General features: G+C 37.8%; 1 protein-coding gene across 7 annotated transcripts in view; it reads left to right on the top strand.

Moving 5' to 3' along the window:
* Positions 1-27,727, top strand: part of tec (tec protein tyrosine kinase) — a 151,808-nt gene extending 124,081 nt beyond the window's left edge. For 6 of the 7 annotated variants that reach the window (XM_043691438.2, XM_043691420.2, XM_087987923.1 and 3 more), the window contains 5 exons: positions 120-336; positions 4,224-4,288; positions 12,660-12,778; positions 17,747-17,904; positions 24,033-27,727. In XM_043691438.2, the coding sequence (XP_043547373.2) occupies positions 120-336; positions 4,224-4,288; positions 12,660-12,778; positions 17,747-17,904; positions 24,033-24,104 (631 nt within the window). In that variant the 3' untranslated portion in view covers positions 24,105-27,727. The remainder of the gene's footprint in view (positions 1-119; positions 337-4,223; positions 4,289-12,659; positions 12,779-17,746; positions 17,905-24,032) is intronic. The other variant, XM_087987933.1, reaches the window with a different exon arrangement.
* Positions 27,728-27,993: the final 266 nt, after the last annotated feature.

The following is a 27,993-nucleotide window of genomic DNA, read 5'->3' as shown; positions in this document are numbered from 1 at the left end:
TACAAATACATTTATAATTTTGGTTTTAGTTCAGTTTCATGTTCCATAAACAGAATAGTGATATAAGATCTGTGTTTTGAGGAATTAAATATTCACTGACATACTTGATTTATCTATAGGAAATTATCTCATCCAAAATTAGTGCAATTGTATGGAGTTTGCACACAGCAGAAACCAATATATATAGTGACTGAATTTTTGGAACTTGGTTGTCTGCTGAACTATCTTCGACAAAGAAGAGGGCAGTTAAACAATGAAATGTTATTGAGCATGTGCCAGGACGTATGTGATGGCATGTCATATTTGGAAGCAAGTGGATTCATACACAGAGATCTGGTAATTTCTTTAGTTACTTACATATTGCAAATGTATGTAATGAGTTGTTTGGCCCTTGAACGTCTAATGTAAAGTTAGGCTTTCTGATAGTGGATAAAATTATATGACATAAGTAAACAGCACTTGTTTTCTATGCTTGGTTATGGCATTGATCATACATTTACCTGCTTTTTCTTCTTTATTTTGGGTTTGTTTTTCACTGTATGTTGCATAGAATATTCCCTCCCTCCTCCATGCCCCAATGGCATCCTTCAGTCTACGTAAATAGATACAACAGATAAACCCATTGGGGATATATTGGCTCCATATGGTGCACTTTGCAGATAGCTGAAGAGACCAATCCGTGAGAAACACGTTCTATCACAATATTCTGTGTGAAGTGGTGATCCCTTAATGTATGTTGTTGTTTTCAAAGTTGGTGTCTGTTGCCAAGCTGCTGGGGTACTGATCATCATATGCACGCTGACTCACAAATGATATCACCCATTTCATTGTTTCTCGAATGTGATAATTGGTATTTAAGGATCCCACACTGAAAGCTCCTTCAAGTGGAGCTTTGGGTGTCCTACTTGGTCATCTGGCTCCAGTTGCTTCACAATACAGAGGATTGTTGTGCATTTTATTGCATTCTGTGAGTGTGATGATCAAGCTTAAACACCTGTCCTCGAAGAGTGCAGGAAGTACTTGGGCGCATTGCCTTTTAGAGCATTATCACACTTGTGATTTTGTACTTCCATGAGGTACTCAGAATCACAAACAGCAAAAGTGAAGGCTATTGAGCTTCCCTTCCAGATAGCTGTCAGTCACCGTATTTTGTAACCATGCACCATGTTGTTAATACGACAGCCCTTATAAACCAGCATCTAGGCCCTAACAGTCAGCTTGATGTTATTCAGTCCATGGTTGGTAAATCAGCCAGAGGTGACATTTACTTTTCCAATGTAGGTTGTCAGGTTTGACATTAAGGGACAGAATTGCCTGTTTCCATGGATCCAATATAACAAAATTTCCTAACCATTTCCAGCATGGAGTTCCATCACTTAAACAATAAACACGTAGGAACAGACCATTTAGTCCAATCAAACTGTAGTAAAACAGAAATAGCTGGTGAAATTCAGCAGGTCAGGCAGCATCTGTGCAGTAAAAACAGAGTCAACATTTTGGGTCCAGTGACACATCTTCAGAACTGCACTGGTGGCTATAACTCACTTTATACCTCATCTATAGTCCAACTCTATATACCTAATTTCAGCATTAAGCATATATTTTTAATTCTTTCTCTTAAATGCTCTCATCCTTTTGAAAGCATCTAAGCTTTTGTCTCAACCACTTCCTATGGTAGTGAATTCTACTTCCTAACCACAGTCTGAGAGAAAAACATAAGAAATAGGAGCTGAGAGTTGGCCATTTGGCCCTGCAGTCTGCAGTCTGATCCGTCATTCAACAAGATCATCTATCTTAACTCATTTCTATAATATTCCCAAAACATTTAATTCTCTAAATTAAAGGTTAAGAGAATTTCTTTTTTAAAAGAAATCTGTCAATCTCGGTCTTAAATTTACAAATGACTGAGTATCCATAGTTCTCTGGGATAAAGATTCTAAAGATGCACTGTTTTTTGAGTAAAGAGTTTTCTCTTTATCTCGCTCCTAAATGCTGGCCCCATATTCTGAGACATTCCCAGTGAGGGAACGTTTCTCAGCATCTATTCTGTCAAACCCCTTTAGAGGTTTTTATGTTTCATTCAATGACATTTCATTCTTTCAAATTCCAGGCTTTGTCACTCAATCGCTCATCATTAGGCAGTTTTCATTTTCTCATTCTCAGCAAATTACTATGGAGGTGGTGGATTGAGGTCTCTAAAAGGTAAATAATTGACCACTTGAAGTCCTCTGTAAGACTAAGAATGGGTGAGCTAACAGGACCTTCCTCACCTATTTTCCAGACCCCAGCCAAAACCATTTAAGGAGACCAGGTTGGGATAAACTGGAAAGTGATGGATTACTATTTGTTACACTTGATGAGCTTCATTCCCCTACTCTCGCTCCTATTGAACATGCACTAAGTGGGTAGGGATATAAAATCCTCCCACTGACTTAGTGTAAGAGTTTAAAATACAGAAGTGATAAAAAAAAAATCTCTTTGAATTGAAATATACAGTAGTGAAGCATGTGCATTTTGTAGACTACTGAATTATAAAAGAGAAATGTTCCGAACTGTTCTCTTGGCCAATATGTTGCTGGTCCAACAAAGAATGACTTATTACCCAGAACCAAGTCAAGTCATGAAATGGGACAAGTTGACTGCTCAAAAAATAAGGAAACATTTGAGACCATTGACTATAACATAGTACAAAATTCAGTCTAAGTATAAAAACAAATAATTAGTGGATAACAGAAAAAAGTCTTGATGAAGTCATACTGGACTCAAAATGTTAATTTCCATTTCTCTCTCTAGAGGTGCTACCAGACCCACTGAGTTTCTTCAACACTTGCTGTTTCTATCCCAGATTTCCAGCAACTGCAGTATTATGCTTTTTTTTAAAGTAATGGATTAATGCTACTTGACTGGGAAAAGCAAATTATAGCACAATAAAGGAGACCCTGACAGGACTAAATGAAAAGAAAGTTGGCAAGCAGATTCAAGACCTTTTACAAAAATGACAAATCAAATATTGCACTAAGGGGAAATCTTTTTAGCTTGAAAATTAACTTCTTCAAGGAAAGAAAATGCTGATAGTTACATTCTTCTTGTCTTCAAATCTGTGCCAGCCATTGCTCCTCAGACTTGAAGTTAAATTCCAGAACTACACAGTTAGTAAATTTTGCCAGCCACTCAATGTTCAAGTAATAGCTACTCATGCTGCAACTCCAAGCACCAAAAGCATAAACAAAAGCAGTTCAGAATGAGCACCACGACCAACAAGTTCTTCTTCCAAGTAACACAGCATTGTAACTTGGAACAACAACACCATTCCTTTGCTGTTGCTGGGCAACGTCCTGAAACTTACTGACTGCATGTAAAATGTGGATGCACCAGTACAAAGTGGCTCACTGTTATCATCTTGATGGAAATTAGGGATGGGCGATAAATACTGTCACTTATTAGTGACACTCACATCCCATGACTAGTTTAAAAAAGTAGTTTACAACTAAATCTAGATTTAATCTGGGTGAGCAATGATAGGATTACTAGGAATAAAAGTCCCACTGGATAAACTAATGTGAATTACCTGACATTCTACATGGTAAGGGTTATGGTTAAAGAAAGGTCATAAGACCAACTGCAGTTGTCATGTGGCAGGAATTTGTAACTAGAACTTGAAAATGATAAACTTGCATTGGCATTTTCCATTAACAGTATAAATTCAGGCATTTATTCAAAGAAAATTTGGAAATAACTCCATGCAGAAACAATATTATGTGGGATTGGAATTTGTTTTGATATTATTTTTATGCCAGCTAATTTAAACAATGTAAATATATCGGCAAATCCATTTGAATCGTTCTGACTTTAAATGATAAATTGTAATGTTATGGGGCTAGGATTTGCCTCTTCCTGTCAGATTCTTGCATATCTGTTGAACTTTCAGATAATTGAGAAAGTCCTATGCCGATGTATTATATATCACAAATGAGCTGAATTCTGCAAGGTAGCAATTTAGAACACATGCCTATCTACCAAAATGGCATTTATCCTCAATAAAACAACTTGAGTGTGATTTTTGATTAAATTTGAAATATTTGAATGGGAATTTGTTCCACTCCCCAGCCCATGATTGTTATGTCAGCCTATGTAAGTATTTGAAAACATTTCGACAGAAAAGAGTAGAATTAGAAAACCCAGATCTTATATTTTCAGAAAATATGTTGTGCTTGTCTTTTTAGGCTGCCAGAAACTGCTTGGTGAGTGACTCACATGTGGTGAAAGTGTCTGATTTTGGAATGACCAGGTAAAATATAGTATTAGTATAAAGCCCATTTTTGGATACAACAATAATCATTTTATATAAAGTCTTTAATGAAATAAAATATCCACAGGCACTTCAGAAGATCGTTATGACACCAGATTGTATATACAATTGTTAGGTAATATTTTGGTCAACACTCTAGGTTTATTCTGCCTTTAAAGAAGGAAACAAGACAGAAAGCATTTAGGGATGGTGTTCAAGAGCTTATGGCTTGAAGATATGGCTGCCAGTGGTGGAGCAATTAAAATCTGCACGCTTAAGCACAAGGGCTGTGGAGAGGATTATAGAGATGGGGATGGAAGGGTTTGGAAATGACTGAGAATTTTAAAAGCAATTGGTTTTACCAGAAGCCAGTGTAGTAAAGCGAGCACAGGATGAAATGTAAATAGGACTTCATGTGAGTTGAAATGCAGGCTGCAGTTGTAGGATGCCATTAGGAGTGTGTGGGAATGATCAGGTCTACAGATAAGTAAGTTAAGCTGAGATGGGGAAACTTATTGACAGTTCTGTAACTTATTAATAATGTGAAATTGAAATCTGAACATCCAACGTAACATTAACAAACAATAGCTTTTCAGGGCAAGGTTTGTGTGAAAAACTAGTGAATAGGGTTTAGAGAGATCATAAACATTGGCCTTAGTCTTCTCAATGTTCAGTTAGAGAGAAAATCTGCTCATCCAGCATTGGATGTTTGATAAATAGTACAGTGATTTAGTAACAATGTATTCTTTCAGAAAGGTGGCGGTGAGGTAGTGCTGGCTGTTAGCAGAGTGCAAGTGAAAGCTCATGTCGCATTTTTGAATAATATTACTGAAGGACAGCTTGTGATTGTGAAATCATAGAGACCAATCATAGAATCCCTACAGTGTGGGAGCAGGCCATTTGACCCATTGAGTGCACACTAGCCCACTGCAGAGCATCTCACCCAGGCCCACCTGGCCTATCCCTGTAACCTTACATCTCCAATGGCTAATCCACTTAGCCTGCACATCTCTGGAGATTATGGGCAATTTAACATGGCCAGTCCAACCAAACTGCACATATTTGTACTGTGGGAAGAAACTGGAGCACCCGGAGGAAACCCACATAGAGATGGGAGAATGCGTAAACTCTACACAAATAGTTGCCCAAGAGTGAAATTGAACCTGGATCCCTGGTGCTGTGAGGCAGCAGTGCTAACCATTGAGCCTCCAGGCCGCCTGAAGTTAGGTGAAACAAATCATTAAAAGAAAACTTCCTATTATTGCAGTTCTTCAATTGTTTCAATGTCTGTTTGCAAACTAAAATATAGCTCCATACATAACTGTAATTAAAAGTCACACAACATGACACATATCTCCCTGTGTATATTAAGGTCACTTTCTGTGTCATAAAATGATAATGGGAAATTTGTAAATCAACAGATCACACATTGAAACAATCCTACATAAACATTTGTAATCAAAAACATTATCTGATTTTAGTATTTATCAGTAAACATTAAAAATTATTACATTTTCATCCACTCTTACTTTTAGTAACATGGTAATTTTTGATCACAAAAATAAGCTTTACCAAAAGGTTCATAGAAATTTTAAAAATACATATTTGAAATCTTTAAATTACCTAATTGTGTTGTTCAACATGAGCTTATTTTAATTCAGTTTCTTTTTTATGCAGAGCGTGAAATCATAGTATTCTGACCATGTACAGTTAACAAAATTCCCATCACCACTTAAATACTTCTCAGTTACAGCTAGACTTCACCTACCTGAGGGACATGTGGGCCCCACTTCTGTCTCACTACCAGCAGTTCTTACCTATTGTCACCTGCTTATTGGAGAAAGTGAGGTCTGCAGATGCTGGAGATCAAAGTTGAAACTTTATTGCTGGAACAGCACAGCAGGTCAGGCAGCATCCAGGGAACAGGAGATTCGACGTTTCGGGCACAGGCCTCATTCCTGAAGAAGGGCGTGCCCGAAACGTCGAATCTCCTGTTGCCTGGATGCTGCCAGACCTGCTGTGCTGTTCCAGCAATAAAGTTTCACCTGCTTATTGCCCCATTTCTCAATTCTGACCTTGTTTTTTTTTTAGGCATGCCTCCTTGAAGTGCTCCCAAGGTACCTAATTCCCTGATAAATTCCGTTTCAGTCACTAGATTTGGAAAACAAGAAGCAGAGAGAAAACAATAGCAAATACACAATGGTGACAGCTGGGAGATTGAATCCTGTGATTTAATGTGCATAATGCACAAGAGAACATAATTTCTTTTAGTCTATTTTATTTGAATTCTTAAGTGCACTGGGGCACAGTTCTTCTCAAATATCCTTAATGTACTTCCCTATGTTACTAATGATGGTCAGCTGTTGTTGGTGACCTCTCAAAACATCATTGTCCTTTAGAATTTTCTCTAACAGGGTGTAGTGGCTTTAAATTATTGAATGCATTCAAGCCTGTATTAGATTTTTGAACTACAAGGGAGCCTATGGTCAAGGGAAGCAGATGGGAAAGTGTAGTTAGAGTCACAATTCGGTAAACCATGATCTTGTTGCATGGCCTTTGAATGGTCAGTATAAAGCGGGCAACTGAAGTTCAAGATTACAGTGTACATGCACTGAAGGTAAAGTTGCTATAGTCTTACCAGATCATAGGGCTGTTCTGTCATTAGAAATAGATAACTAATGGTCATTTAACCTGAGGCTCACTATGACTCATCTCTGGGGAGAGGTTAATAAGTGAATCCTTCATGATAACCTCAGCTCGTGTGGAAATTCAACCCATGCTATTGGCCTCTCTCTCTCTCACAAATTAGCTATCTTGTCGACTGTCCTAAGTAACCCTCATACATACACTACCACTACAAAATCAAATTCCTGTTGCCATTATTTCCAGTTCACTGTTTGTTTCATTTATCCATTATACGTCCATATTTACAACTACCTGATGAAGTAGCGGTGCTCTGAAAGCTAGTGCTTCCAATTAAACCTGTTGGACTATAACCTGGTTTTGTGTGATTTTTAACTTTGTACACCCCAGTCCAACACCGGCATCTCCAAATCATATTTACAATGGGAACTATCTATATAAACTCAAAACTTTGTTTCATTAGGCCTCAGACATTTGATGCAAATTACTCCCTTTTCTGAAAATTCATGAGTGTTCTTTTGTAGCACACTAGGAGGCCATGTGGCCTGTAGTATGTGTGCTAGTTTCTGTGAGGCAGCCAGTTCTATTCCTGGCAATACATTCCAGATCCTAATTATTCACTAATAATTTTTTTTTCCCAGTGTCACTTTTGAATCTTTTGACATTCGCCTTAAATCATTGTCCTCATATTCGTGATCCTTCCAAAAGAGAACAGTTCATTTTCTCAGTACTATGTTCAGAGTTCCCAAGATTTTAATCAAACCTTTTAAAATCTGTATTGCTGTAGCTTCTCCACTCCATCCATGTAACTGATTCCTGGAAGCATTCTCTGAATCTTTTCTAATGAACCATCTCTAATCTCTTAACATATTTCTTAAAGCATGGGCATAAAACTACAATTGAGGCCAAATAATGTTTTGTAAAGGTTCACCAAAAATTCCTTGCTTTTCTATTCTATTAAGTTTTTATAAAATCTAGGATGTCACGTATCTTAATCCCTTTCTTGACCCGCCCTGCTATTGTCAACAATTGTGACCATATATCTTGAGATTTCTTTGCTTTTGCACCCCATAGATTCTTATTTTGTATTCCTTTTCTCACAGTTTCGATAAAAACATATGTCACTCCACACTTCTGTGCATTAAATTTCATCTGCCACTTTGTCAGCCATATCATTAATTTCTCTGTCTCTTGAAGTCTATCACATTCATCCTCTTTGTTTGCAATACTTCCTCTTTATCATGCACGAAATGTGAAATTGCCCCCTGCACACCCAAGTCTATGTCATTTAATACAGGTTAAGAAAATAATTGGTGCTTGTACTAATCCCTGCACAGCATTACAAACTTTGTTCCAGAGACAGCACTTATCACTATTTTTTCCTATCCATGCTCTCACCATCCCTTTAACTTGATGATTAGCATCAGGATGCCAAGCATCAGGAACTGAAATTTCTTGTATCTAAAAGTAAATAAGTACATTAAAATATTACACATTTAAAAATAATTTTCAAAATAACATCTGTCAATTTACTGTCTCTTGCATGTTATATTCAGTGAAGTTTTTAATTCAAGGCTGCAGTTTCTCCAAAAACCTTAGATTTATATCTTTAGCCAGATCTTTGATAATATAACTGAATCTTTTGCTTTCTAAGCACAGTAATGGAACAATATCCAGAGCTGCTTTTGTATTGTGCTGTCAGCACACTGATGGAATATATTCATTTAATTTATAGCAATTTAATTCAATTTTTCTAAATTATTTCAAATGTAGCTAAACAACTGGAGTTTTTATTTCAACAAAAAGGATGTAGGTCTGAGGGAGAGGAAATGATCATTTCCTTGAGTATTGCTGAAAAAGACGCATTTTCTAAAGTTTTTCATTTTGCACTTATTAGGTTAGTGCATTCTCTGAGGCAACACCTCTACTGAGTCCCCTTGCCTCTCATACATTAGAACTGTTGTTTCCTTTGTTTTTGTAATCCTCGTGAATTGTCCTGATGAAAAGCTCTCACAAAAATGATGTTCTTCAGCAATATTCAAATTCTGTACTATCAAATATAATGTTCTTTTTAATACCTGCTAGTTGTAGAGTCCCTTGCCTTGCCATATTCTCATCCCCTGTTTGTCAAGCTTAATTGCATCACTATTATCTGGAATTCCATTTCTAATAACATTGACTGCATAGTTCAAGAAGACAATTCACCACTACTTTATCAGGGCAAATCGTGCAATATACACAGACTAGCCAGCAACACGCATGTCCCATGAGAGAGTAGTGAAACCTCACTTTATCCAGATTGAATTCCACTGATCAGCTCATCGGAGCAGCCCACCTATATCCTACTGTAGTATAAAGCTATCCTTCTCACTATTCACCATCCCACCAATTTTCATATAATTAGCAAACTATCAACTGGTAGGAGACAGAGGGTAGTGGTGGAGGGTTTCTTTTCAAACTGGAGGCCTGTAACCAGCAATGTGCCACAAGAACTGTGCTAGGTTTGCTGCGTTTTGTCATTTATATAAATGACTGGATTAGATTAGATTACCTTCAATATGGAAACAGGCCTTTCGGCCCAACAAGTCCATACTGACCCTCCGAAGAGTAACCTACCCAGACCCATTCCCCCTATGTACCCCTGAGTAATGGGCAATTTAGCGTGCCCAGTTCACCTAACCTGCACATCTTTGGATTGTGGGAGGAAACCAGAGTACCCGGAGAAAACCCACACAGACACTGGAAGAATGTGCAAACTCCACACAGACAGTTGCCCGAGGTTGGAATTGAACCCGGATCCCTGGCGCTGTGAGGCGGCAGTGCTAACCAATGAGCCACTGTGCCGCCCCTATATTTGGATGTGAATATAGGGGGTATGGTTTGTAAGTTTGCAGATGACGCCAAAATTGGTAGCATCATTGACAGTGAAGAAGGTTACCTCTCAGTACAATGGGACCTTGATCAAATGGGCCAATGGCCCAAGAAGTGGCAGATGGAGTTTAATTTAGATAAATGTGAGGTGTTGCACTTTGCTAGGTCAAATCAGGCAGTACTTATACATTTACTGGTAGGGTCCTGTGGACTGTTACTGACCAAAGAGACCTTGGGGTGCAGATTCATACTTTTATTGAAAGTAGAGTCGAAAGTAGACAGGATAGTGAAGAAGGCTTTTGTTACACTTGTCTTTACTGGTCAGTGCATTGAGTTTAGGAGTTGGGAGGTCATGTTGCGACTGTACGGGACATTAGTTACTGTACCCATTGGACTTTTGGAATACTACATTCAATTCTGGTATCCCTATAGGAAAGATGGCATTAAACTTGAAAGGGTTCAGAGAAGATTTACAAGGATGTAGCAGGATTGGAGAGTTTGAGCTATAAGGAGAGGCTAACAAGGTTGGGGCTACTTTCCTTGGAGCATTGGAGGCTGTGGGGTGATCTTAGAGGTTTATAGAGGGATAGAGAGGCATAGAGTGACTATTCAAGGTCTTTTCCGCAGTGTATAGGAATCAAGCTAAAGGGCATACATTAAGGTGAGAAGGGAAAGATTTGAAAATGACCTTAAAGACAACTTATTCACACAGAGAGTGATGTGTGTGTGTGGAATGAGTGCCAGAGGATGTGGTGGAAGCTGGTATAATTAAAGTATTTAAAAGGCAGCGGATGGATATATGCATAAGAAGGGTTTAGAGGAATATGGGCCAAATGCTGGCAAATGGGACTAGATTAATTTAGGATATCTGGTCAGGGTGGACGAGTTGAATGGAAATGTCTGTTTCCATGCTGTACATTTCTATGCCTCTAAATTTACTGATCAGCCTTCCAAAATTCAAATCAAAATCATTTATATATACCACATGCAGCAAGGGCCCCAACACTGATTCCTGCAGAACACCGCTGGACACAGGCCTCCAGTCACAAAAACATCCTTTGACCATCATTTCTCTGTTTCCTGCCACTCAGCCAGTTCTGTATCCAATTAACCAATTTTTTTGGATCCCATGAGCTCTTACATTTGCTATCAGTATCCTATTAGGCACCTTATCAAAAGACTTGCTAAAATCCAAGTAGACTATACGTTTCCATAATTACACACCTGGTCACTTCAAACATTTCAGTCAAGTTAGCCTGAAATAATTTGGTCAGATAGAATCTCACTTTTAAAAAATACTTGTAATAAAAAAAGCCTGTAGTCCATTGTGTGGGAGAGTAGTTGTGGTGGGTTACCTCACAACCTTTAAAAGAAAGTTGGCTAGTACTTGAAATGTCATAACATGCAAGCTTGTTAGTCTAGAGATGATAGATTAGTGTCACTGACCTGATGGGCTGAAGAGCCTCTTCATACTCTACAGCTGTATGATTCTCATAGGACAGGTTACCTGAAGTTTGGCCAGAATAAATTTTTGGGTTTTTGTGTGCACGGGCATAGCTAGAATTTTAATGATCAAAACCATCTGTCATAATAATTTGGAGTGGACTATGTCCTTACTGCAAACCTAGCTATGCTCATTCTATCTGGTTATTTACAACTGAATGAGTACTGTTGTTCATGGCAGATCCCCATCTCAAACTTAAATCAGTTTCCCAGGTTTTCTAATCAACTTTGAACAAAATGGCAATTGCTTGTAATAAAAATCAGATATGGAACATTAAAAAGAATTTTAATATATATTTTCCAATTTTCAAAAGAATTGATGGGATAGATTGAAACGTTTCCCGATGGTAGTGAAGTTGAAGACACCGAGATACAACCTTAAAATTAGCAATGGGCCATTCAGGAGATAAGCTGTACACAAAATATGATGGAAGTATGGAATCCTCTCCAATAAAAATGGTAGATGTTAATAACTTTAATCTAAGGTTGATAAATAATTGCTAGTCATTGGTATTAAGGGATATAAAGCCTTGGCAAGTAACTGAAGTAATAATACAGATTGATCTCATTGAATGATAAAATTAGTTTGTGGAGCTGAAAGGCCTTTTCCTACTCTTATTTCTTTGTTCAGGGGGTGATTTCTTTACAAACAGTCATCACTTAAAAGGTCATCCAAGGGAACATGAGCATTATCAATTTATTGATATTACTGGAAAATAATATTGTCTTAAATTTTTTTTTAAATTAACATTCTTCAAGTAGTATCATGGAATTTAAATGTCCGTCTCAACCACTTGAAAAGGTATTTTGGTATATTTATGAAAAGAATGACATCTCTGAGAGTGCAGCATCCGTTTACAATTGCACGAGCATGTTAGGTTAGGTAGGTTCCTCAATTTCTGGAGTGCAGTTTCAAACTAAACTTTCAGAGGTGAAAAGATGACCAACGAGCTGAACCAAGTCAATGTTGAAACAGTTTGTGAATAAAAATAATGAAAATTTATTTCCACTAGTCGATGAATCTGTAACAAGGAAACATAAATTTGATATTTAAATGAAATGCAAAAAAGAAGAAATTGGAAATATTTTTGTTTGAATTTATTACAATATTGAATGCATTCGAACAAGTGCTATTGATATGTTTTCAACACTAAATTTCCACCTTGAAACATAACTGACAATTAGAGGAACACTGAATATAATAAGCATGGGGAAGAGCAGAAAAATAGATTATTGTAGATTGACTTTATGTAGAGCAAGCATCATTGGCTTGCAATGTGTAAGGTGATCTCTTATGCTCAAGGTTCTATGATTTGTTAACAAATATATCTTTATTTAATTGCATTGTCTTTAGATATGTCTTGGATGATCAGTACACTAGTTCTTCAGGTGCCAAGTTTCCTGTGAAATGGTCACCTCCTGAGGTGCTACATTACTCTAAGTTCAGCAGTAAATCTGATGTGTGGTCATTTGGTAAGGAACTTTATTTTATATGTGCAAGCAGATGTCTTCAAGTATAATTTTTACGTAGAGATGATTTAATGGTAATGTCACCACCCAGTAACCCAGAAAGAAAGGCTCTTGCTCTGGGAAATGGTTTCAAATTGCAGTGACAGCCAATAGAATTTAAATTCTATCAACAAAATCTGGAATCAAAGCTTGATGACCATGAAACTGTCAGATTAGTTTTTAAGACGAACACCGGAGGAATGCACTTTTGCTGTTATCCCATTACTCCACAGCTCTCAAGATAAAATTAAACTTTCTAGTTACCGAGATGGATAATTTAAGAACCTTCTGTTTTTAAATAAAAAGATCTACCATCAAGTGACTAATACAAATTAGCCTTGATCTCATTGACTGACTGACAGAATATTTTGATTAATAAACAGAATTTTTGGATGTTGCCAAAATAAAAGTAGTTCAATGAGAATGCAAGAATAGGTTAATAATTTGCAAATATAGAAGAAAAAATGTTAATCATTATAAATAACCACAAACATATACGCATGTACCCTTCAGGAGAAAACAAATTAATATATGTGGTAAATAATTGTGGTCTCAGAGCTGATCTCTGTGGCGCTCCACTAGTTTCAGGTTGCCATCTTGAGAATGCCTTCTTATTCAAACTCTTGTCTCCTATTAAGGAAGCAGGATCAGAGGACCCGAAATGTTAACTCCACTTTTGCTCCACAAATGCTGACTCTCTCTAGCAATTTGTTTTTGTTTTGGTCTTCTATTAGTTGCCAATCCTCTATCCATGCTAATGTACAACTTCCAAAACTGTGGGCTCTTACCTTGTTAAGTAGCCTAATGCCACTTATGAACATCTTCTGAAAATCCAAATATATTATTTTCTCCTCTTCTCCTTTATCTATCCTGCTCCTCAAAGAATTCTAGTAAATTTGCTAAGCATGGTTTTCCCTTCATGAAGCCAAGCTGATGCTACTTGATAATACTATGTATATCTAAATGCTCTGCTGTTACTCATTTATAATAAACTCTAACATTTTCCCAACAACAAATGTTAAGCTAACTGGCTTGTAAGTCACAACCACAGAATTGTTACAGTACAGAGCAGGCCATTTAACCCCTCATGCCTGCGTTGGTTTTATTACCTAGTACTAATCTCCCGCCTTTGTCCATATCCCTGCACACTATTTCAGTTGAAAACATCATCTAGTGCCATCTTGAATGCTCTGTGAAGATGACATAAAAGTCTGCACAGATATGTAGACCGGTTAAGTGAGTGGGCAAAATCTTGACGGATGGAATATGATGTAGGGAAAAGACAGAAAAGTGGAGTTGAGTATTACCAGATCAGCCAAGATCTCATCGGATGGTGGAGCAGACTCATTGAACTGGATGGTCTTGTTTTATTCCTTCATCCTACTGTCTTATGGTGATATGTATTATGATGTGTTCAGTGACCATTAAATTACCACTTTTAAATAAACCACTGCAGTAGTTCTCACAAAACGTGAAATAAATCCATGTTTTTACAATTCCTCAAAACTTACGTCCTAAAAGAAATTATAAATGTGAAGTGTCTTCATGACAAGAGGAAAATTTTCTGTCCTTATCAAGTCTAGTCTATAGTGGCTATAGTCTAGACTATAGTGGCTGTTGGCCCACTGTATTATGGTTGATTCCTCACTGCCCTCAGAAATGGCAAAGCAATGTATTTGTTGTGGCAGTGATATGCACATCCCATGAAAGGATAAAGGAAATCATTTTCTGTCAAATACATTTAATAATGTATTTGTCAAAGACCTTTAATAATGCTGACACTTTTGAGATGAGCATTATAAGCAAAGCAATAATAGTTTTTAAAAAGTCAGCTAAAGCTTGGTTATTAGAGACTCTTTAAAATTTATTCCATATGTAAATTTTATCAATTGACATTTTATTATTCATATCGCCAAAATAAAATCTACAAACAAATTTCAATCACCTATTTAAATCCAGTTTATTTTGAACAGAAACGATAATTTGTCCAAATTCAAGTTATTTTGGTTGAGGCCTCATCGCGTTGAGTTCTCATAAACTATTTTCCAACAATCTACTGTCCAATATTGGAGTCCCTTAAAACTGAATTTTCCTTGTGAGATTTAATTTAACAGTTATTTTAGCAATAATTAACTTTCCAAAATTTTAGTATTTGAAAACAAATGGAAGAATTATAAAAATCGTGGTACTCATAATGCCCAAAAATAGGATCAACAATTTGTTTAGCATCAAGCACACCATATTATCAACGTATTGTTTTTGAAATTTAAGGTTTTGTTCTTAAAAGGAATGAAAACTAATTCTCAGTTGAAGGCGGGAGTGGGAGCAAAGGACATCGTTATGATATATTGCCTTGACCATTGGCCAAATAAGGTTCAGACTATTGATTGACTCTGAGAACATAAGCTGCCCCTAGAAATATGATGTATCAATAAGTGTCAGGCTCAGAGAGGAGTACTTGGGACAGGAGTTGCTAGGAGACACTAATTCCTTGCTGGAATAATTATGCTGAGGCCAAAAATATTATGGAAGCTAAATCTGCATTGGAGAATCTGTGCAGAGACCTAGAATGAAAACTAATTCTCAGATGAAGGCGGAAGTGGTAACAAAGGACATCGTTATGAGTAGCAGTGCCTTGACCATTGGCCACATAAGGTTCAGACAATTGAGGGTGGGACAGTGGTTAGCACTGCTGCCTCACAGAGCTAAGGACCTGAGTTCGATTCCAGCCTTGGGCAACTGTGCGGAATTTGCACATTCTCCTCATGTCTGTGTGGGTTTCCTCTGGGTGCTCCAGTTTCCTCCCAAAGTCCAAAGATGTGCAGGTCAGGTGAATTGGCCATGCTAAATTGCCCATAGTGCTAGGTGCATTAGTCAGAGGGGAATGGGTCTGGGTGGGTTACTCTTTGGAAGGTCGATGTGGACTTGTTGGGCTAAAGCCTGTTTCCACACTGAAGGGAATCTAATCTAATCTATAAGAGCAGAAATTAGGCCATTCAGCCCATTGGGTCTGCTCTGCCATGCATGCTGATAAGTTTCTCAATCCCATTCTCCCACTTTCTCCCTGTAACCCTTAATCCCCTTGATGATCAAGAACCTATTTATATACTTAAATATACTCAATGGTCTAGCCTCCACTGCCTTTTGTGGCAGTGAATTCCATAGATTTCATAGATTCACTACTCTCTGGCTGAAGAAGTTTCTCCTTATCTCTGTTCCCTTTACTCTAAGGCTGTGCCCTTGGGTCCTAATCTCGCCTACCAACGGAAACATCTTCCCAACATCCATTCTGTCCAGGCCATTTAATATTCTGTAAGTTTCAGTTCGATCTCCCCCCTCCCCCATCCTTCTAAGCTGCATCGAATGTGGTCCCAGAGTCCTCAAACATTCCTCATATGTTAAGCTTTTCATTCTTGGGACCATTCTCGTGAACCTCCTCTGAGCCCGCTCCAGGACCAGTACAACCTTCCAGAGATATGGGGCCCAAAACTGTGCACAATATTCTAAATGTGGTCTGACCAGAGCTTTATAGAGCCTCATATATACATCCCTGCTTTTATATTCAAGTTCTCTCAAAATAAATGCAAACATTGCATTTGTATAATTCGTATCCAGGTTGGGCAGAGGGGAGTTCTTCTTTGGGGAGTTATCCTTAAAAGCAGTCTTCATTGAGCAGTCCTTGCCAGGCAGATAGAAATCAGAGGAGAAAGTGACGTCTGCAGATGCTGGAGATCAGAGCTGAAAATGTGTTGCTGGAAAAGCGCAGCAGGTCAGGCAGCATCCAGGGAACAGGAGAATCGACGTTTCGGGCATAAGCCCTTCTTCAGGAATCCTGAAGAAGGGCTTATGCCCGAAACGTCGATTCTCCTGTTCCCTGGATGCTGCCTGACCTGCTGCACTTCTCCAGCAACACATTTTCAGATAGAAATCAGACCAAAAGGAGAGGAGGCAGACTGAGAGAAGACTTCCTGAACACCTTGTCTAGAGAGCATGATGCTGCCTTCACTATATTAATGAGATTGAAACATTCCATGCTGACAGCTGGTTTGTCTTCTGCTACCAGTAAACCATCTCCAATTGTTGCCTACCTTTATCTAACTAATGATGTATCACATTCAAACTACTGCTTAACAAACTAGTAGAAAGTTACTTCCAATTGTAATCACGAACTGCAAAAATCAATAACACTTAATGTTACTAGTAAATAGTGTGTAGCACATTGACAAATTTTCCAATATAATCCATTGGATAGTGAGGCTCCCCAATTTGTATGTAAAGTTGGAAAATTATTTCCAGACTATGTGCACTTCGCCCATTTTGTTGGACATCTCATGGTTGTATCCTTTCTCGAAACACTTGGATAAATGAAAAGTCTGCAATTTGCTAAAAATTAGCTACTGTCCCGGATAATTCAGGAGGAGAAAATGAGGACTGCAGATGCTGGAGATCAGAGCTTACAAATGTGTTGCTGGAAAAGCGCAGCAGGTCAGGCAGCATCAAAGGAACAGGAGAATCGACGTTTCTGGCATAAGCCCTTCTTCAGGAATGAGGAGGGTGTGCCAAGCAGGCTAAGATAAAAGGTAGGGAGGAGGGACTTGGGGGAGGGGCATGGGAATACGATAGGTGGAAGGAGGTTAAGGTGAGGGTGATAGACCGGAGAGGGGGTTGGGGCGGAGAGGTCGGGAAGAAGATTGCAGGTCAAGAAGGCGGTGCTGAGTCTGAGGGTTGGGACTGAGAAAAGGTGGGGGGGGAGGGGAAATGAGAGCTGGAAAAATCTGTATTCATCCTTTGTGGTTGGAGGGTTTAAATCCAGGATAATTCAGTCTACCTGTTTTCAGCCATAATGGTGATGTTTTTCACAAATGAAGTGAGTACTTTGACTTAAGATTAGTTTGCACTTAGTGAAGTCAACAACAAATGTTTAATTTGCAGGGGTTTTGATGTGGGAAGTTTATAATGAGGGCAAGATGCCATTTGAAACCAAAACAAATGCTGAAGTTGTTGAGTTCATTTCATCTGGTTGTCGACTGTATCGACCAAAACAAGCATCGAAGGCAGTGTATGAGATCATGAATCAATGTTGGCATGAGGTTAGTGCTAATTTTTTTAACTGAATTTAGCTATTGCTTAAAGCTGTCACTTTGATATTAGTGAATAAATTAACAAAGTTGTTTTTAATATGCTTGTGCTAGTTATACTTTGATTTCCCATAACAGAAAATATGCGCATGGCAGATAAATGTAAACTGCAACTCCTTAAGCCTGTTCCCCATTCAGTAAGACGATTACTCTTACATGCCCACCATCCCATGATGACCTTTCATCTCTTTTTGATGAAAATCTATTGACTTGTCCCTTAATAATACTGAAAATTTGTGCTTCCATACCTATTGAGGAAGAGTGTTCGAAAGACATTCAGCCCTTTGTGAGAAAAAGATTTCTCATCCTTTCCGTCATAAATGCGTGACCTCTTGTTTTTAAATAATGACCCCTAGTTCTAGAATCTCCAACAAAATAAATATTCTTTTCACATGCACTTGTTAAGGTCCCGCGATCTTTTCTGTTTCAATTAAGACAAGTCAATCAAATCACCTCATATTCTTCTAAAATCCACTGGGTACTAGCCTAGTGATTTATGATGCAGAGTGACACCAACAGTGTGGTTTCAATTCCCTCACTAGCTGAGATTACCATGAAGGACTCACCTTGTCAACCTCGTGCTTTGCATGAAACATGGTGATCAACAAATCAAAACCACCACCAGTCACCCCTCTCTCTAATGAGAAGGCAGCCCTAAGGTCTGGTAAGACCACCGTGACTTTACTTTTTCCTTTAACTTGTTCAACCTTTCCTCTAATTTGAACCATTCCAGGTTTTAGTCTGGTAATTTTCTCTGAACTGCTTCCAATGCATTTACATCATTCCTTAAATGACATGACAATTTACAGTATTACACATTTAGTTTCAACAATGCCCTGAATATTTGAAGACCAGCTTCTTTTATACTTTTTATTTTATATTTAATGCCCATTGCAATTAATAATAACACTCTCTATTAGCTTTCCTAATTACTTGTTGTATCTGCATAGAAACCTTTTGTAATTCATGCATTGGGGCATCTCTGCATCTCAGGGTTTGTGATATCCCGCCATTTAAATAATACATTTTTCGTTTTCTGGCCAAAGTGGAAATATCACATTTTTCCACATTGCCCTCTATTTTCCATATCTGAAACACTTTGTAAGTTTCCTTTGCCCTCTGCATAACTTACTTCCCTATCTATCTTTGTTTCATCAGCAAATTTAGCAATCATACCTTCCATCCTTTCATCCAAGTCATTTATATAAATTATTAACAGTTGAATCTCAGCACTGATCCTTGTGGTGCACATTACATCTTGCTAACCAGAAAATTACTTATTTATTTCTACTCTTTTACTTATTAGCCATCCAATTTTCAATCCATGCCAACATGTTGCCCCACCCATGATGAATTTTTATTATCCTCAAGAACTTTTGATATGACATCTTAGCTAATGCTTTCTAGAAATTTAAGTACAGTACATTTCACACGTTCTCCTTTATCCACAGCACGTTACTGTTTCAACGATTTTCAATGGTGGAGGCAAGATGACCAATAGACTAAAATTACTACCAGTTACAAAACCACATTGGCTGCTTGATTATCTTGAACTTCTCTAAGTGGCCTGCTAAAATGTTATTAATAATAGCTTCTATTATCTTTCCATGGCAGATGTGGAGTTTACTAATGTATAATTTCCTGCTTCTGTCTGCCTACATTTTTGAATAAAGGAGTTATATTTTCTAGTTTCCAATCTAATGATATCCAATCCAAGCAAAGGTAGAAAATACCATTAGCTCCAAGTTGCTTTCCGGATATATTAATGATTGTGTATAATGGAAGTTAAGTTACCTTTTATGCTGTGTCCAAAAACAATTATGAAATGCTTATGTAAAATCAGAGTGAACAATTGGCATGTATTGACTCCATGTTTGATGTGGTGCTAGTGATCTGAATGAGAAACATTTTGTTTTATTGTCTTTCATGGGATATGGGCATCATTGTCAAGACCTGCATATATAACCCATTCCTAAGTGCCTTAAGAAGCAGGTAATGAGCCACCTTTTTCACCCACTGCAATCCACAAGGATGCTTAAGCCAATTATGCTCTTAGGAATCATTTGAGTTCCAGGATTTTAATCCAGTGACAGTGAATGAACAGTGATATAGTTCCAAATCAGGATTGTGTATGCTTGAATGAGAGCTTACAGGCAGTGATGGATAACAGTTTTAAAATTTACCACATTTCCAATTTATAACATTGAAAATCCAATGTAGATAGTGTTTTGAAAGTCTTCCAATGAACTCTACAGTTAATCACAGAATCACTATAGGCATAACTCTATATCAGCTCCACCTTTCCATATTATTTCCATATCCTTTGACTTCCTAAGAAAATAATCATCGACAGAAAATCTAAAGATTTATATTCCCAGATCATGACCATTCTTCTCCTCCAAAACCTAAATGGCTAACTCCTTATTCTAAGTCTAAGATTCTTTGTTCTAGACTGACCAGCAGGAAAACTAGCCTCTTAACATTGAACTTGTTCAGCCCTTTGAAATGATTTCATTGAAACGCAAGATCCTTATTTGTCTCAACTCCAGAAAATATAGGCCCATTCCAGTTGATCTCTCTTCAAACAACAGCCCTCTCTTTAGAGAAATCAACCGAGTGAACTTTGACCCTCTGTAAGCTGAGTATATACCACACTAGATAAGGATCCCAAAATTGTACAAAGCATTCCAGATAGGTTTCCATAAAAGGCCCCTGTTATTATAATAAGAACTCTTTACCTCTACATATTAAAGCATCTTGCCACAAAGGTTAAAATACAATTTGTCTGTCTTATTGCTTGTTATACTTAAATGTTAACTTTATGCTTTAAGTACAAGGAACCTCTAAATAATGGTGTTTACTAGTCTGTCACTTTTCAAAACTTGTTTTTCTATTCTGCCTACCAAAGGAAATCAGGAAGGCAAAGAGGGGATTTGGCAGAAGGACAATCCAAAGAGATTCTACAAAAACATTAAGAGCAAGAGGGGAACTAGAGAGAGCTCCTTAAAGATCAAGGAGGTCATCTTTGTGTTGAGACTTAGGAGATGAGAGAGAGAGAGAGAGAGAGACTAATGAATATTTTGTCAGTTTTTACTGTGGAGGAAGAAATGGAGTCTAGAGAATGCAGAGAACTAAATTTTGATGTTTTAAATAAAACAGCTCACATTACAGAAGAGGTAGGTCGCAAGGTCTTAGAGACTATGAAAGTAGATACATCTCCGAGATCTAATATATCCCAGAACATTGTGGGAAGTAAGGAAGAAAAATCCAAAACCCTTTGCAGAAATATTTGCATCATCTATAACTATAGGTGAGGTGCCTGATGACTGGAGGGTGGCTAATATTGTTGTACCTTTGTTTAAGAAAAGTTACATGGAGAAACTAGGGACTTACAGACCTGAGACCCTGACTTTGGTTGTGGGTAAACTATTGGAGGTGATTATAAAAGAGAGGATTTGTGGACATTTACAGAGACAGAAATTGATTAGGAATTGATTAGGATCCTGTGTGAAGAAAATAGTGTCTCACAAACTTGAGTTTTTTGAGGAAGTTGCCAAAAAGATTGATGAGGGCAGAGCAATAGACGTTTACTTGGACTTTAGTAAAGCCTCTGCCCAGGTTCCGCATGGTTGACTAATTAGTAAAGTTATGTCACATGGGATTCAGGGCGAGCTTACCAATTGGATACATAATTGGCTTAATGGCAGGAGTCCGAGAATCGCTTTTTGGACTGGAGGCCTGTTACGAGTGGTTTTCCACAGGGATTGGTTCTGGGTCCTCTTTTGTTTGTCATTTATATAAATGATTTGGATAAGAATATAGAAGGTATGGTTAGTTAGTTTGTGCTGAAAATGTGTTGCTGGAAAAGCGCAGCAGGTCAGGCAGCATCCAAGGAACAGGAGAATCGACGTTTCGGGCATAAGCCCTTCTTCAGGACTCCTCCCTCCTTAGTTAGTTTGTGGGCTACTCTAAATTGATGGAATAGTAGACAGTGAAGAAAGCTTTCTAATATTACAAAGGGGTCTTGATCATATGGGTAAATTGGCTGAAAAATGGCACATGGCATTCAATCTGGATAAATATAAGGTATTGCATTTTGGTACAAGAAATAACGGTTCAATCTGGATAAATCTGAGGTTTTGCATTTTGGTACAAGAAATAATGGTAGGGCTTGTGTAATTAATGGCAAAGCCTTGGATAATGTTGTAGAACAGAGGGACCTAGGTGTGCACGTACATAATTCTTTGAAGTTCGCGTCAAATATAGACAACTTAGTTAAAAAGGCATTTGGCACACTTGCCTTCATTGCTCAGTTCTTTGAATATAGGAATTGGGAAGCCATGTTGAGGCTGTACAGGACATTGGTGAGGCCTGTTCTGGAATACTGTGTCCAGTTCTGGTCGCCCACTTATAGGAAGGATATTATTAAGCTGGAAAGGATTCAGAAGAGATCTTCCAGGACGTTGCAGGGTTTGAAAGGTTTAAGTTATAAAGAAAAGTTGGATAGGCTGGGACTTTATTTACTGGAGTTTAGGAGGTTGATGTAAGTTTATAAAATAATGAGGGGTATAAATTGAGTTAATGGTAGTTGTCTTTTCTCTGGAATGAGGGATTTCAAGTCTGGGGGCCACATTTTAAAGGTGAGAGGAGGGAGATTTAAAAAAGACGTGAGGAGCAATTTTTTTATACAGTGTGGTTCCTGGAATGAACTTACTGAGTAAGTGGTGGATGTGGGTACAATTACAACGTTTAAAAGAGATTTTGATAAATACATGAATAGATGAGATCCCCCACAGCATGGAAACAGGCCCTTCAGCCCAACCAGTCCACACCAACCCTCCGAAGAGTAACCCACCCACACCCATTTCCCTCTGACTAATGCACCTAACATTATGGGCAATTTAGCACGGCCAATTCACCTAACCTGCACATCTTTGGATTTTGGGAGGAAACCAGAGCAAACCCACGCAGACACGGGGAAAATGTGCAAACTCCACATGGACAGTCGCCCGAGGCTGGAATCAAACCTGGGACCCTGGTGCTGTGAGGCAACAGTGCCTAACCACTGAGCCACCGTGCCGCTTAAATAGGAAAGGTTTGGAGGGGCGTGGGCCAAGAGCAGGCAGGTTGGACTAACAGAGTTTGAGATTATGTTCGACAAGGGCTGGTTGGACTGAAAAGTCTGTTTCCGTGCTGTATGACTCTGACTAAGTGGGTAATTTCACATTTCCCCACAATATTCTCCCTCTGCAACCTTCTTGCTTAATCACTTAACTAATTTGTTCTCTTTTGCAGCCTCTTTTCATTTTCCTCAGGCTACTTTTTCCAGTTTTCTAACATTGGCAATATTGAATATATTACTTCATTTCCTTCATCCAAATCTTTGTAGATTATAAACAGTTGAACCCATTGATTATTTCCCTACTCCGACAGTTACACCCTGCCTTTTTTAAAATCTGTTAATCAATCCTCAAACTATGCTAACTATCCTCAAATCCAGGACTCCTTATATTAACCCAGTATTCTGACTCTGGCCTTATGCTCAGCTTCCCATTCATTTGTTCCATCATTAAAGATGAGTTTGTGGGAAGAGAAGCTAATGTTGTGGCTATGAAGAGTGGCATTGATGTAGAATAATGCTATTCTACTATACTGAATCAATTATGATGGTTGAAGAGGACTAGCAGTGATATTGCATTGTAGTCTCAATCACACAGAATGTACTGTGACCTTGCTGTGCCAGGAGCTAAAATATGATGGAACCATTCAATGATGGAGTTGGGGCAAGATGGGCATGTGTTGTGGAGGAAAGGACAATTAGAGATCAGCTTGTGCACAAGTCAAACTATAGACACTTGACCAAAGCTTGAGCTTAAATTATTTCTGATACTAATGTAAGTCGTAAAACATCCACTATCTCAAAAACCATATTAAAATAATGGTTTTCTAGAACTATGCTAAACAAAGGAGAAAACATTAACTTGATGTTTATTACAACTTTCAGTCACTGAATGCAATTTCAATTTATTATATGTTTAATTTATTTTGTTAATATATTGTTTCATTGCTTCTCATTTCAGAAAGCAGAGAGACGACCAGGTTTTTCACACCTTTTGATGATGATTAATCAAATAATGGAATGTGACTGTTAAAGAGGCTAATCTGGTTGGTTGTGGACGGCTGGAATTAAAGCATGATGCTGGAAACCTTGTTGCATTTTATGATGGATTTTCTTTACACTGGTTGTGCAGGATTTGAAACATGAAGCAAAGGTTTTGCTGTAACTGAGTAAAAGTTTCTTAATATACACTTGAGGAAGATTACCTGTTGATGCAGGTGCTCATTGACCTCACAGTATTTTAAACATTAACATACATTTATTGAGAAGGGTGTTCATTTTGCTATGACATTATCTCATGATTCTGTCATTCTGCAAGTCAGTGACAATTGTATTGAAACTGATGCTAAATCGTCAGCATCATTTGATGAGTGGTCTTTTTTGCTTTGCAAATTCTGTAGGTTAAGTGCAATTTTAATCTGTTGTCCAATCCTGTCTATTACAAATTCAAGGATAAAGCAAAAGTTATTAATCTTCATTGCCTCTGCCAGAACTGGATTTTCCCAAATTCCAATTATAATATTGTACTATAACACTATGGCACGCAATCCCTGTTAATTATTGAACTATTATTTGTATTACTAAGTTACATATTTAATAGCTTTTAGTTAACTAGAGCAGCAGCGCCACAAGTCAAATTAAGATGTATACATGTATTAACCTACCCCAGTGGTCCAACATCTTGCAACAACATAAAAATAAAATACTAGCAATAGATAAAAGGTTTCAGATCTAGTTCTGATGTCAGATCCATTCTGCCTCTGAAATAATGCTTTATCCTCTTTTATTTTTTCTTATGGTGTCGAAGATGTTGAGGAGAAAGTGAGGACTGTAGACCCTGGAGAGTCAGAGTTGAAAAAGCGCGGGGCTGGAGAAAGACAGCAGGTCAGGCAGCAAGCGAGGAGCAAGAGTGTCGACATTTTGGGCATAAGTTCTTCTTCGGGTCCTGAAGAAGGGTTATGCCTGACATGTCGACTCCCTTCGTAAAAGATGTTTCCCAACAAAATACGTTGCTTTTGTTAAAATGGAGATGATCTGATGTGGAAGTAAAGCATTGACCCAAATTTAAAACCTCAATTTTTGATCAGAATTTTGCAGTACCTTTTCTTTGGGCTAATGGACGATAACTGTAGATTTGCATGTTGACAGCAGAGAACAATATGTACCTGTAGCTAGGTTTTTATGAAGGTTACTGATTACTTGAGAAAACTTCAGTTGTTGGCTTTATCTGATTCAAAACTAGGAGTGTAGTCTTTGTTCAGAAGCTTGAGCACAATTCTTTTACAAAACTTGTGTAAGTGTATTAATGAGGATGCAAAACTAGTTATGACCTGGAAACATTGGGTTGCTGAACTGAATATGTCAGTTAAAATTTCCAGCAGGAACAAGACGCTTGTAGTTTCTGGGATGGATTCAACATAGGCCTATTGAGAATGTTGCTATCAGAAGCCCTGTAGAAATATAGGGCCATCAGTCAAACTCAACATACCAGCAAAAGAGCTGCTAAATAAAAATATTCAAGCATTACAATTGTCAGAAACAGAAGCAAAGTAGATAGATTTGTTGCAACATATTTGTTGCATATCTGACAAATCGTTAGTAATGATTAGTAACATCTTTGTCACGCAATTGGAAATAAATGACTATCTTTAACAAGACAGAATGCAATCCTCAACCTTTAATTTTTGAAGGTGTTGCCTTTGCCTTCATTAACTTCAACCCTATTGACTAGAAACTGAACAACAACAGCCATAAAAATACTGTGGCAACAAGTATTATGTGTCAGAGGCTGGCCATTATGTGGCAGGTAACTCACATCCTATCTCATCAATGCCTGTCCAGAATCTACAAGGCAAAAGTCAAAAATTGATGGAATACTCTCCACTTGCCTGGATGTGTGCAGCTCCAACAGCACTCAACAAGCTTGACGCCATCCAAGACGATTGGCCCACTTGATCAGCACCCTATCCATCATCTTTTGCATTTATTTCCTTCACCACTGCCACAGTCACAGCAGTGTACCTTTTACGAGATGAGTTGCAGTGACTTATTATGCTTGTCCAACAGCACCTTCCAAACCAGTGAACTCTACCAACTAGAAGAACAAAGGTGGTAGATAAAAGGGAACACCACCACTTGCAAATTTTACTCCAAACCAGACAGCGTCCTTCACTATCACTAGGTAAAAATCTTGGAACTCTCTCCCTAACAGCAATGTGGATTTACCTATTGGTTTTCTATCAAATGCTGGCTTAACCTGCCACATTCATATACCATGAACAAGCAACAAAAGCATAATTAAGTTTAAAACTTAAGCACAGTATGTTGTGATGTGCTTTGTGTTATTATTAATCAAGTGTGTAAACACCTCTGTAAGCCTATTTCATCACAAATTTTAATAATTTGGTGGAGAATGTTCATAGTGATCTGGCTGTGAAAAGTTAGAGTCCTTGTAAATGGAGAAGAATAACTGCAATTCATGGTTTTCCAGACATGATGTACTGAGAACAATCGAAACAGGAGCAAGCTAGTTTACTTTTCCATAAGGGGAGGGTACAAATTTTATAGCCAGTTAGGTCAGCTTCTACCCCTGTATTTCACCCCAATTTGCAGCACCTTACAGTCTCTTTCAAGAGCTCCAAACCCTTCCCCACTTGCCCCCAAGAATCATTATAAAGACATGGATGCTGTCAAACTTTTATTTTAAACAAGCACTCAATACTGCTATACCAGTGACATCAAGAGTATAAGTGAATGACAGACTGGGATTCCCATTTCATTGCACTTAAAGTGTAGAGTGATGAGGACACAATGTGCCACAGTAAATACCTACAGCAGATTTAGCCACTGAATAACAAATGTCATATTTTCACTAGCAGAACATCTATTTCACTGTAGGATCATATAGATAGTTGACTATATCAAGTTGGCATACTAACAGCTTATTATATGATGGAATAATGATAAGGCTCACATTTATGCACTCAGATTCTTGCTGTGTAAGATTTGTCAGATACACACAATACTTTCACGAGATTTTCTGGAGAGTTCAGAGGATGTACCTTGATGGTTGGTTTAATATTGTTGTGAACAGAGAACATAATTTTGGGGAAGTAACTAAAGAAGGGGATATTAAAGCAGTCTTAAGTCCATATGAAATCTTGCACTGTATTATAATATTTATTAAATGTTCAGTTATTTGTTAACATTGTTCAGCAAGCCAAAGGTGAATGTGCATCTTTCCAACACTAGAAAACTTTACAATGAGAGAAAATTTTATTGAACTTGCAATTTAGAATTTTGTTTATATTGTATGAAACCTTTTAAAACATTTACTAGAGATATAACAAATATAAATATGATCTAGGATGTATGTCAAGACTAATTGTTTCCCCTTGCAGTTTAATTCCCTATATTTTCAGCAATCAAAAATCTACGTTATTGAAAATGACTGGCTCAGAAATGGTTGGTCATGAATGTAATCTATTATTTTAGTTTCCAAATTAGATCAACTTTGATAGTGGTATAGTTCGTTGAATTTTCCTGCTGCTCATTGCTGCCGATGACACTCAAAATATTTACCACCAATAACTGGTAAATTAAGATGTATTTTCACACCTTTGCCCTTGTACATAAGCCAAATAAATACAATTAAATTGAGAATTCTTTGTGTCTTTTGTAATGAACAACATGAAAGTGAAATTGCAGTTGTCTCCAACAATGACATTTTCATGATTTGAAGAGTGAACAATAGTTACTTCTTACAACAGTTTGTCCATTATTAGGGTTCTAAATCTGATAATTGTACTGAAGACTTGTGCTCCAGTTCTGACTGCATCCCAAGCCAAGCTGTTCCAGTACAACTACAAGACTGCCATGGAGAATGCCAGTGCTAAAACAAAAAGATACCTAGGTATGTCATG

The sequence above is a fragment of the Chiloscyllium plagiosum genome, unplaced genomic scaffold (genome assembly GCF_037043375.1).
Source record: "Chiloscyllium plagiosum isolate Xiang-an unplaced genomic scaffold, Cpla_swu_hap1 HiC_scaffold_1, whole genome shotgun sequence".
Classification (NCBI taxonomy): domain Eukaryota; kingdom Metazoa; phylum Chordata; class Chondrichthyes; order Orectolobiformes; family Hemiscylliidae; genus Chiloscyllium; species Chiloscyllium plagiosum.
Note: the sequence above shows the minus strand (reverse complement) of the source record. Positions and strands in the feature narration are given on the sequence as shown.